We start from the raw sequence: 12611 nt of genomic DNA on the forward strand, positions 1-12611 counted from the left end.
TGACAGTTACTTTTCATTATATTTTAATAATGAGCTAAATGCTAACCTGAAGTCATTTAATGAATGACTGTGAAAAGCAGAACAGAAATACCTGATGAAGGGAACTTATAAAGCAGGGAGGATTATTTGTCGACTTTCATTGCCATTATTCTTGTCAGAAGAGGGTGGAACTGCTGTGACTAGCAACAGTAAACACATCTGTCTTGATGTAATGGGTGTATGTGGTCAATATGGCCTGTAGGGAGACGCCCTCTGCACATTCTGCTTTGCAATGTTTCCAATGTGCCCTGACTAAGGCCTGCAAAATGTCACGCTGTGCCTTAACATGTCAGATTATGAATGCTCATTAGTGACAAGGGCACTACTTGTTATGTACTTATTCTAATCAGGTTCGATATACATTGCATTGTTGTTCTCTCTCGGTCAATTACATTAATTAAGTCTCAATCCAATTAACTCCCGAAGGTATGTATATTAGAACTGCTCAAAATATCTCCTAAGAAACCAAAGTGGTTTTGCTAAAAGTTATCAAATGAGTCACATTTACAAAAATACTGTACCACTTTTTCCTTTTTATTAGTCCCAGTTGCTTTTTTTTATTATTATTCATTTGTTACATTTTCAGGAAAGGCAAATGAAAGGTTGTCATGGCATTTTCTGCAGTCCCCATTCTTTTAAAAAGTCAGTGATTGACATGAAAAAGCATACATTATAAAAGAAGTAATGTCTCTTGCGTTATTTTTTATGCATTATGTTTATAAAATCAGCATTTAATTTAATTAGTACCTTCTTTACCAAAGATTTCCATTCTTTGGAACGCACGTATAATAACTGATAATTGAATATTTTTGAAAGTAAAGGAAAAGGGGATTGGAGAAAAGTGACTATTAAGGGCAAATTAGTCCATTAACTAATGGAGATGAAAAATAGGCTCTCAGTGGCAAGTTGTATCCAGACTAAAAGGCAACAGGTGGCACATGAGTAATATGTATTGTAGCTAATCAATGAGTTATTATAAGCTGCTATAGGTGGTTTCGTAATTTATCGTTATGCTGTAATGCCTGTCAGAGGGTCCTCTATGTCAACAGATCGGCCTAGTGGGACTTCCTGAAGGGCAAGAAGGTGCTGGGTCAATTATTTACATTTATGTGGATTCATTTAACAAACAATTTCTTCCAAAGTAACTTGAAGACTATACACTATGTGTTAGAATAAGTACAATGAGTAATAAAATAAAAAACACATAAACATAACCGTAACCAAAGATATTCTGTTTTACAGTATTATGTGTAAAAGGTAGACTACCACTTTGCTTTTCTTAGTTTTTTTTTCAACATTCAAAGAAAATGTCTAATCTTGCAGCATGTTACTTACAATTCCTGTTTCGTCTTTGTGTGTGAAGTTTCTATTAGAAAGGTGAGGAGAACTCCTTTAACTGGGTCTAAGCCATCAGTGAAAAGGACGGCCTTGAGAGTCTGAGGTCATGTTGGTGGTGGTCTTTTTCTATTCCTGCAGCACTAACTAGGAATGTCTCACCTACATGAATTCCTTACAGGACCACAACAAACATTAGTAAGGAATTTGAAGGTAAAACACAAGATTTAAACCAGTAACTTATGCTAATTCCCTTAAGTCCCAACATCAATAGATTGAGATTAAAAAGGCATTTCAGTGTATGCAGTAAATTGTGAACCACCATAAAACAATATGCAAAGAAACGAAGACAAATTAGAAACTGAAGAGATATTTGGAGCCTTATTTAGTATCATTATAGTCATCCTCATTATGGCAATTATAGTAATAATATTACAAAGCATAATGCTTCACGTTAGCTTTGCTCCTAAGTATCTTCTTCAAGCACTGATGCCTTCAAAACTGCATTTTAAGTGAAGGGCACAGAGGAAATAGAACAAAAGTGTCATGCAGAATTCCTATTCTGAAAAACAAGATACATCGTTTCTGCTCTAGGTTGATTTTTATTGGACATTAACACAAAGGTGGTCTGGGACTATTATTTTAACCAGCATGTAAAAAGCAGACTTTGCACACATCTTGAGCTCAAAAAGTGCCCCCACTTCAAAAGCCTGCATTGTGGTCTGGGAGACTCAGAAGATCTGGAGGAACAGTGTAATGAAATAATGGCAATTAGAGAGCATCTAAATGAAATAAGATCACAGAAATAGCTATCCAGATTTCAGCCAGTGATTTGTTTTATAGCTGTACATTTAGATATAATTTAGTTTTGTTTTTGAACACATACATAACCAAGAATCACATTATCCCTAAAGGACTGATTTTGCTTGCAAGTGTCCTATGTAAATTTGCAACTTCTAGGGCATTCACAGTCAAATGACGCAGAAGATGTAAATAGATGCAAATTACATAAAGTGTAATTAAATTTGCAAAACTGAATTTGCAATGAGACCAAGTTTTCCATAAACATGTATCTGGCTTTGCTCTATTTTGCTGTAATACTGATCTCCTTCATGGAGAAATATTTTCAAACATTTCCATTTTTGCTCTTTACTGACCAAACAAGTGTAACATTTTTCTCTCCTCTTTTTCCAGATATCCTACAGTGCCTACAGGGATAATTAATTAAACATTAATTAAATAGGAACATTAATTAAAATAATGTTGCATTGAAATCTGAAGAAAAAAAAAATCCTGTTATGCTTTTAATTTGTTCTCCCCAAGTGGTTACAAAACATACTCATCATTGTGATAAGGAAAATTAAGATAAGGGACGTTTGATTCCAAACAAACAAACAAACAAACAAACAAACAAACAAACTTTTAAATGCAGTTATTAAATTAATTATTAAATGTACTGATTCCCATAGACATGCTACTAGCTACAATTACAGTGAGGTTAAGTCTCTAACAGTTCAGAATTCACCCATCCTTTCTCTGGAAATCTGCACCTGGAAGGAGATCAGTGAGGGGTACAGTATCAGTCGTAGGGTCATACCCCCAGGTCTCAGTCTATGACAGGTCCATGTCTTGATTGTGCTGCTGTAGGGCATACTAAGGTTTCTTTGACTCTATATTTTGGGTCGCTGTCCTGCGGAAAGTTGGGTCTCCATTTCTGTCTTCTGCAGACTGAGTTGATTTTCCCACAAGGATTGCCTCTAGTCATCTGCACCCATTTTAACCTGTATTTCCACAATTTTTCCAGTACTTGAAATCTCTCATTTTAGAATTCCACGTCCACCTTTCTTTACTGGCTAGACTTTGGGAGCACCTGATCTACACTGCATTCAGAGAGTTTCTCCCCTCACTGCACACCAGCACATGGTTTCTTTTAATCCTCTTTGCTGGCTTGTTCAAATCAGAATCTGGATGGTACTATCATGTACAGTGAATATTCCTTGGTATAATCGGTCCTGTTCAACATAAGAACCACAATTCAAGGCAACATACAGTAATCAAATATATAATTATATGCATATTGTGCAATACGCACAATATACAGCAATGTTAGGGTTATATAACAATATATAACAAATGAAAAAATATTATGCAGTATGTATATTATGCAATGTGCATAATATATAACAATTTTTAAAAACCATTAAGTAATTACAGCTTAAAATCTGTCCCAAAGAGTGTAAAATGTCTTCCTGTCTTCAGTTTAAGGCGATAGGGTATCTTAGTTTTCTCTCTTGGTGCTGGACAAACAGTCAGGTCAAGTACAGCCAGGATCAAAGTGAGACTCTTCAGGTCAGCAATGTCACAACCCAGATCGGTGAAATTGAGGAGGAGGGGGCATATTCATTCCACACCCAGCCCGAATCACATGTGCCCTCCCGGTAGCGCACACCATCCAGTTTGAGAAAAGCTGAGTAAGCAGTAACGGACACCCTGTGTGGCCGGCAGGGAATTCTCCTGATTGTCCCGATTAGCCACTCCGGCATTGAGTCCCACTCATTGTGGGGTTTGAGGTGCCCTTTAGCCAATTAAATAGGAACCATGAAGGCCTTTTATTAAGTATTTTTGATACTTTTACCTCTCAGGTTTTAATTGATGTTTTAAGACTGAGGACAAATCAAAGAAAAATAGCATTCAAATGATTAATACACTCACAAAACATCATCTTTTGGAACACTGATAATTCAAGTATTAAAAGTTATTTTGGTATTATTTGGTGTTATGTTGTGAAGGGATTTGCAGCAAGTAAACAAATCCCACAATGCATATTTAAATTTTTGGTTTACAATGTTTCACTTCATTGTGACCCTAAGAGGAATGAAAAAGTATGAATTTGAGTATAATCTCAAAGGGCCTATACATTTATAACTATTTCACCATTCTATACAAAAGGATAACACCCTTTCTGATTGAAATATCACTGATGTCATCCTTTTTATGATTTGGAATCTGAAACTTGCCATGGCCATTGTGTACTTTTCTCTGACCATGTTTATAGTATTCCTAACCTTAATTTACTCAGCTCTGATAAGAACAACCCCTATACTCACCCTGAACACACATCTTTAAATGGAGGTAAACTTGATTCTGCTAAACTCATTTAGCATACTAATGTGGTACCAGGGAGGTGCATGGAGGAACCAAGCCAGAGTCCAGCACACGGACCCCGGAGGTGGATGGGACATTTCTGCCGAGCCAAAATAAAAACTTGTTCTGACCCAGAATTCCATAGATTCAAAAGGTCTCCATTTACATTGTAAATCCAAAAGCTTTAGAACAGGAGCGGCTGGGCTAAGTCAAAGAAAAGATCAAGGTCTGACCTTTTTTCCTGGTTTTACTTTAGCCAAAAAATGAGCAATGATTGCACAGTACTGGAACATGTCTGCATAATCAGATTCATATCTCTTCCTAAACTATATTGACTGCCATAGAGTTCACAGCATCCAAAAATGACCTGCCGCTTTTATGAGTTATAAACTTTTTGGACGTGACTCTGCAAAAGAGTTGGGCCGGCAGAATTCAGTATTTGGTGAAGAAAAAAAAATGTTGCAGTGTTCATTTTCAAAATATATTCTAAAATCTGTTATACTGCAGCAAGTCTGATTCTCATATAATTTGGGTGGCATTAATGCTGCTCTGAGTATAAAATAAATATACATTTATTCTGTATAATTATTCTGTCTGAAATAGTTATACTACTGTGAAGCCCCAATGGGATCCCAGCGCTAAAACCAATGATAGGAAGATACACAAAGAGCTGTGAGTCCGGTGATTCAAATTCTTATTGAAATTAAAAAGGCAACTTAGGCCAAAACAGATGGTAAATCATTATTATTATTGTTGTTTTTGTTGTTGTTGCTACTGTAATTAATAATAATGATGGTGATGATATGTATTAAAACGTATTTTAAAACAGCACCTCAGCTTGCAGTGTCTAATTGGTAGTCCCATTGCTGAATATTATGGATTCTTAGAAATCACCCAATTGGCTGCCACCCAGCTGACATCACACCATTCAGTTCTTTGTATATGACCGATGTCCTATCACACTTACAGTAGCAAGAAAACAACACAATGTTAAAAAACGTGGGAATCCCATCTGGAACAAATTCTGCTTCATATGGAGCAAATATGAAGAAATCCAGGAAGAAATTTTCAGAAATCCCTACAATCAGTCCAAATGTCCAGTTTCCCCCACAGCAAGAGCAAAATAGAAAAAATTTAATTGCAAAAATAACACTATTATATTGAAAATCAATGTCTCAATGTCCATCTGTGTGGCAGGAAGTATTGTAGGCATGCTGGTCTCTCCTTGCGCTTATATATAATAATAAAAGAATAACTGATGTAAGTGCTGCCCACAAACACAATATGGAGTCAGTCTGACTTCAGGGATTTCAGACCAGCCACACAGTGGCACAATGTCTGCCGGGAGGGGGACGGGGGGGTGACCGCGTCAGGGGCAGGTGGCCAGTGAACTGGATTCCAGACTGGATGTGACGTCACACCTCATGATCACATTTTAAAATGGAAGCAAAATGATTTTTTTCATAGAACAGAACTGGTAATGGGAGACTTGTTGACTAGTTCTTTTAATAAGCCGAGGCTTATGCATATGCTTATGCTAAATATTTCTTTCAATATTTGATATATTTTGTTCCGTCTGGCTTTGCTGCTCTGCCTGTTGTCTGACCTCTTTCTGTTTAACAGATTCTGATTCCTCATTTTGTAGGAACATGCTTCCCTTGTCTGTCCTCTGACCACTTTCTGTTCTCATCTCTGAATTTGGATTTCAGCTCCATTTCTGCTGCTTCCTGGATGGATTGTATCATTAAACGCACCTTGTTCTGCTTTTGGATTGTTTGCTCTTCAATGCAATATCAATTAAATTCAATTTATTCTCACATAACTTCCTTTAAAGGAAAAAAACTACAAAAAGCAATATCCTAACAATATGAAAGTTTATCAGTAGAAAAAAACAGTAAACTTTTCAATTATACTATAAATTTTGTTAACTATTGCAGAAGAGTTAAGAATAGGTGCAGAATCTGACCAATCACAAACGAATTTCCCCACCTTCCATGTCTGTCCCAGAAGGATTGGAAATACCCCGAGGATTGCAAGGCTACATGACAGAAGCAAGTGTTCCCTGTGCCCTCGGGGCACCAATCCATATCCAGCAGTATGAAATGAACCTAAGAATAGCAGGCGAATAGCAGCCAAGACACAACCCAAGGGATAAAGGTGAATGGCATTAAAGGGACGGAGACCTCTTTCAGCACGGCGCTGTCCGGAAAGGTGCTGACTTACAGCTGCCGAACAAGGTGGTGTGCGGGGGGGGGGCTGATGGCAGGAGGCCGGTTTTTCGTGAGGTCTGCCGATTTCCTCAGATAGCCCGACCTTTCGTAGTCAGGCCTGATCCCTCTGATCCAGGCTGCAGAGAAGGCAGGGCAGCAGGAAACGGCTGAGCACCATGATGACTCCAGATGGATGGGAAGCTGGTCAGTACGTGGCTGTCATTAACCTGCAGGCTCGCGGCCATCCCACGTCAGCATCGGCGAGCTGCTAAAAAGGCATCAGGACTTAGCGGTGAGAGAGCGCCCATAAAGGGCATTTGTGAGATGATCTGTCATCTAGCTGCACTTATTGTTTACACTGACCTGTTGGCCTCTTTCAAGTAAAGCACTCGTCCAATTAATAAATGTAAATTATATTTCCTCAAACACTCTTAGCTCATTTAATGAAAGCGAGATGTGCACAAGCTTCTGTTTACTCTAAATGCGACATTAAAAACGTTCAGTTCCTAAATAATCTTTCCCATTAAACATTGCATACTCTAAGACTGAAACGTCTGTATCTATCTTTAGACTTTGAATTTTATCCTTCTTCATAGCAGCAATCGGCTACCTAGTGCATCTGTTCTCTATCTGATGTGTCTTCATGGGTTGGCAGGTTGCAGATTTGAGGTTTCCTGATTCCACTTTTTGTCTTTGTATTTGGGGAAAGTACTCAAGCACACTGAGTTGAACTAAAACTGATCAAAGGTCAAAGAGTTCACTTCAGTGATTAGTTTTTCCCTGTAAGGCCAGCAAATCATTTTCCACATCAGCAGCAGAATGAACAACACTGTAACTATGTAGAGTACATTATGCAGACAGCAATATACAGTGAAGGAAGCACTTCACTGGGGATGCTCATTAAAATAATTTCAAATCCTCACAAGCTTCAATGTGAGAGAAAATAAATACAGCACAGCATTGCTTAGTAATTATTGTCTGGGGAAGTCAATTTCTACTGGTTCTATTGAACTTTTTCCAAACTTCCAAACTTAGACAGTTACATACTTTTACAAAACAGTGCATGCATGTACTGTATGTCTACAGATGAGGTGCCTTCACTTTCATAGGGTTTATTTTTTGTTTTACCCTGTCTTGCTGTCCATGAGCCACATATGCAGTTGAGAGCAATCTCGGGGGTCACAGCAGAGGGGCAGCCAGTGTTCAGCACCCCTGGGGCTTGTAGTTAAGGGCCTTCCTCAAGGGCTCGCAGACACGCAACTGTCCCACCGAGACTGGGACCTGAGCCAGCAACCTTCCACTCACAGACGCAGACCCTTAGCCAACTCGACCAATCACCACTTGTACAGTATTGGCTAAGAAGTCATGTAATGGGGATGGTTGTTACTTGGGGGATTATTAAAAGAAGAACCATATTTTTACACCCCCTCCCAACTACGATGGTCTGTCCTGCTCCAGTCTGATGGCTCCATGTGGGATCTGCATCTCAGCTACACATCATAGAGTGTGCCTTGAGATACTGAGGGAATCTGTCTTGAGACGGGGACACACATGGATTACACGGACTGGCATTTCTCCAACTTGGATTCTCCACCTGGGAAAGGCTGAGACAGACAGTGTCAGATATGTGTTTCTGAAATTTCCCAAACCTTCATCATGATAAATGTCGCTGCTTACATCTGATCTCGCATTCTGGGACACAGCAGGCTGCTGGAACATACTCTTTGGTCTCAGGTGTTCAGAATTTTATTTTATCTTTTTGATTTTTTTTCCCCCCAGAACAAAATGTTGCTAGCGTGCCATGTTTTCTTCTGCTCTGCTCTGGAGCATGCAATAACAAAAACAGAAAAACAGAAAAAGGAAAATTCAGTTACAGTTCAGATTGCCTTTGCTGTAAACTTGGATCTGTTCAAGCAGAACACAAGGGGAATTGCGGCTATGTCCTCAAAGTAGACTCCTTCCATAACAGGGGGGAATCACACGTAACTGAAACTTGAAAATAACATCACCTGAAACGCAAAAGCAGGAATGAGAACAGAAATCGAATCCGACTGTACGTAAAATTCTGTTGCAGGAGTAACAGAAGCGATAAATTTAATTTATGCGGCACAGTCAATAATTAGAAATTGGGTATACGTAAGCTGAATTTTGAGGCTGTGGATTAATCATTCTGACAAGACCCTGTCCCTTCAATCATTTGCGAAACAAACCCCTCCTTTATTTAGTCGCAAGCCTGTGCGATTTAATGGAGATGGATAGTGGAAATAGAATTACAGGTACTCAAACGAACGGTTTTTTTGTTTGTTTGTTTGTTTTGTTTTTTGTAAAAACGGTACCATCAAAAGGGTGCTTAAATAATCCTCGGTAGGTTAACAGCCGTGGTATCAGCAGTATTTAGTATCTAACTGCGTGAAGCAACATTCTATTTTATTTTTAGTTATGCATAATAAGACCTTTGCAGGTGGCCAATTTAGTCCGCACTTAGAACGCGGTCATGTCAGCCCCTCTCCCCAGATGTGCTGCTTTCGTATCGGCACAAATTGTGTTGATACCACCTATTTGCCAGTAGAGGGCGGCCCATACACAATTCCTTCAGGCTGAAATTCGGTTATATAGCGACAATTCCATTTGGATCGGCCGAGGGAAGCGCGTTTGTTACCAGAAAGCGTGCAGAATGTAATTGTTTCTCTGTGATTATATAGATATGGACTTTATTTGGTCAAAGAAATATCATCAGTGCGATTGCCTTACTGGCCAAAAATCCAGCCCGACTGGCAATTGTGCATGCGTCCTTCAGAAGCAAGCTACTGCATTTATCACACTATCGCCAATTTTATGTCGAGCGCGAGAGTGTTTATTCTTTTGCTGTGCGTTTTTCTGGAAGGTAAATTTCCAGCCAGCTAAAAGTCCGCTTATTTCAGGCTGCAGTACAAAACTAATTATATTCCGGCAGCCTGGTCAATCCATGACGCGAACAGAAACTGGCACAGTAAGAAAACCTGCCACCGTCCTCTAATTTTATTTTAGGTAAATGCATTTAAATACACTTAACAGGATTCGAATCATTTGGATGCCAATTAAAATATAACGGAACATGGTTACATGCAATAGTATTTATGACAATCTGTAGCACAATCCATGTAAAATGGCTTCAAGTGCATTCTTAATCTAATCACTTATGTTATAAACGGTATGTCGACTTGCTTTGCTGAACTTAAACCCATTGTCTTACTGTTCGAATCTAGTACAATTTAAATTAGAAATAAGTTATGTGTTTTATTATTATTATTATTATTATTATTATTATTATTATATCTTTTTAAACAATTCACTGAACGCCAGCATGATGATTACTAGTTCGGACCACCTACCAACCCGATTTGCTCAATCCCGGAAGCACAAGCACCGCAGGAAGATTTTACAGCTGCTGTTGATGGACGTTTTACTACTTTTCTGTTCCCCGTATAAGTAATAGTGCGCAACTCCCAATAAGACGTGATAACTGGCCAGGAAATGCATAAACAAGGATCCCATTCAAGCAACATGTGATCGCATCTCTTTAGTATCCTGGATACGGCCCCAAAGCCGGACATATTCATTATTTCGTGAATATGTACAGGACACACGTTCGTGCATCTGTTGAGGTTGCGCGCATTGCACATTTACCAATAAATAAATATCCGTGTTTGTTAACTGCGAGGGTGTACAAGGTCTGTGAATAGGATTCGTGAATCGCATATTTTAATGATTCAAATGCTTCTCGGACTCATTGATCGCAAAACAAGGATTCCACTAGAATGAATTGGAAATTTAAATGGCGAAACGTGTTTCTTTTTCCACCCATTTATCTATTTTGTGATCTTAACTGTTTCTCGAAACAATAGTTACTTTTGCCAGCTCTCTCCCTGCAGGAGCATCACATTCACATGTTTGCCCGGCGATGCTCACTGTCTCCAATACAGATGAGATGCGCCGAGTCACACGCGCCCCTTGACGTCGTCGGCTGGCTGCGGCTCCTGCGCTCCCGCACGGCACGTATTGCGCAACGTGACCGATCCTCACTCAGCCAGTCCATCCTTTAAAGAAAAAAAAAAAAATATATATATATATATCCCGTGTCGGGGGAAAAATACTCGCGTCCACAAAATTCAGCACCTCCTTCCCATCGTCGCCGAAGCATGGGGGTGGGGTGGGTTGTGGGGGGGGGGGGGGGGGGGCTGAGCTAACACGGAATCAAGTGCATACCCCGTTTCTGTATTAGTGGAGTCGTCCTCATCCGCCGGAGATGATTCGTTCGCGGTCTCTGGATGCGGTGGCGGCGGCACGGGGAGCGCGCTGCCTGCTCTCGCCGTAGCATTTCGGAACTCCCTTTTCCGTTCGCGTCCGCCGGGCTGCTGTGCATATTAAAAGTAACGAGGGAGGGGGGAAGAGCCGATCCGTATTGCATGACATCTCGTCAGATCTCCAGATGGACTATGGCTTGCCGGATGCGTTTTTTCTTGCGGTAGCGATGGGAGCCGCTGGAACTGGTGAGCAGGCATGCTACTGGATATTACAGGACTGCAATCAAGCGTGTTTGTGTAATTATACAGCGGGGAGCCTCCTCGGTTACTTTTAACGCGTCATAACTGAAGAGGTCCTTTTTTCCTTTTTTTCCCCCTCTTTTTGGTCTCGATCTGTAGGCTGTTACACAGCCCACTCAGTTTCTAATTGGTTTGCTATCCGTAGCGTATTCCTCATTCTTTTCCTCCATCACTGTGAATCAATTGCTTATGTGCACACCTCGTCACCATATAAAATCTTAAAATAACCCGACACATAATAACACTCGCCGGAATGAGAAGTTGATGATAATTTGTGTCGCCTTCATTTAAATGACGCTTTTATTTCTCAAACTGCACTCCGAAGCCTGATTTATCTTCGCGGACACCGTGTGATTTTTACCCGGGAATCGAGTTCTGTCTCGCAGCCTCTCTCGCCTCAGGAAGGACCTGTCACCATCGAGCTGGATATGTTGACATCAACGTAAAGATGGATTTAGTTTTCGGTCTCTTGTGGTTTCTCACTGTGTTTCTGGAAGACATTTATTGCCAAGGAGTCTACGGTAAGTGGATACATATGATAGTAGATTTTAATAAATACGATCATGACCTTGTGAAAAATTCTCTTCCAGAGATTTAATACTTTCCGCCTCCCAACATGGAGACTTCTTCATATTTTACTGTTCGTGGTTTTATGTTTTGTTTATCCACAATATCCATCATTTTACAAGACATCGGGCATTTCTGTAAACCACAGGTGACATGTAGTGGCCATGAATGCATATGATTCTCAGCCATGCTGCCACGGATCACTGGCGAGGTAGCGGACAGTATTCGGAGCCGCCTCCGCCGAACGATGTGCGTATTGCGTTGGGGCAGATTACGATCACTGATGTCGCTAAGTATGTCTCTTATTTATTTATTTGTTTTCACGTCTATCAATCAATTAATTAATTTATTTTGCCTCTCTGGCTATTAATTTCTTTAGAGAGACACGGATCGCACATAGTCACTGTCGTGAGATGTAATCTACTGCCATAGTGGAGCAAAGTAAAGATATGTATGTTAGATTAAATGTGTGTGTGTGTGTGTGTGTGCGTGTGCGCGCGCGTGTTTGTAGACACATATAGCCTACATATATTACATATATGTCCATTTATGTTTTATATATGTTATATGTGCATATTCGTGTATGAAAGAGGCAGCTTTTATAAGAAGTCGCATATAACAGGATAAAATGTAATCGGAAATCCGGCCCTGGGCTGTAGAAGCCAAACGCTGAAGTGCAACCGGTGGCATACTGATGCTCCGATGCTATGACATCGCAAATCTGATATAGGAA

General features: G+C 39.9%; 1 protein-coding gene and 1 long non-coding RNA gene across 6 annotated transcripts in view; one reads left to right on the top strand and one right to left on the bottom strand.

The window, feature by feature from the left end:
* Window positions 1-1956: 1956 nt before the first annotated feature.
* On the bottom strand, window positions 1957-11111 carry LOC111852478 (uncharacterized). Of its 2 annotated transcripts, none has more exons than XR_002840233.2 (3): window positions 10974-11111; window positions 10677-10804; window positions 1957-8549 (listed from the first exon to the last, which is right to left on the bottom strand). It is a non-coding gene; the product is annotated as an uncharacterized lncRNA (long non-coding RNA). The 2 variants fall into 2 exon arrangements; XR_002840232.2 differs by having other exon boundaries at window positions 10617-10804.
* A 214-nt stretch (window positions 11112-11325) lies between these two features.
* Window positions 11326-12611, top strand: part of mdga2a (MAM domain containing glycosylphosphatidylinositol anchor 2a) — a 196811-nt gene continuing 195525 nt past the window's right edge. For all 4 annotated transcript variants that reach the window (XM_072699311.1, XM_072699313.1, XM_072699310.1 and 1 more), the window contains exon 1: window positions 11326-11832. In XM_072699311.1, the coding sequence (XP_072555412.1) occupies window positions 11760-11832 (73 nt within the window). In that variant the 5' untranslated portion in view covers window positions 11326-11759. The remainder of the gene's footprint in view (window positions 11833-12611) is intronic.

Source organism: Paramormyrops kingsleyae, chromosome 14, assembly GCF_048594095.1.
Source record: "Paramormyrops kingsleyae isolate MSU_618 chromosome 14, PKINGS_0.4, whole genome shotgun sequence".
NCBI classification, from domain to species: Eukaryota; Metazoa; Chordata; class Actinopteri; order Osteoglossiformes; family Mormyridae; genus Paramormyrops; species Paramormyrops kingsleyae.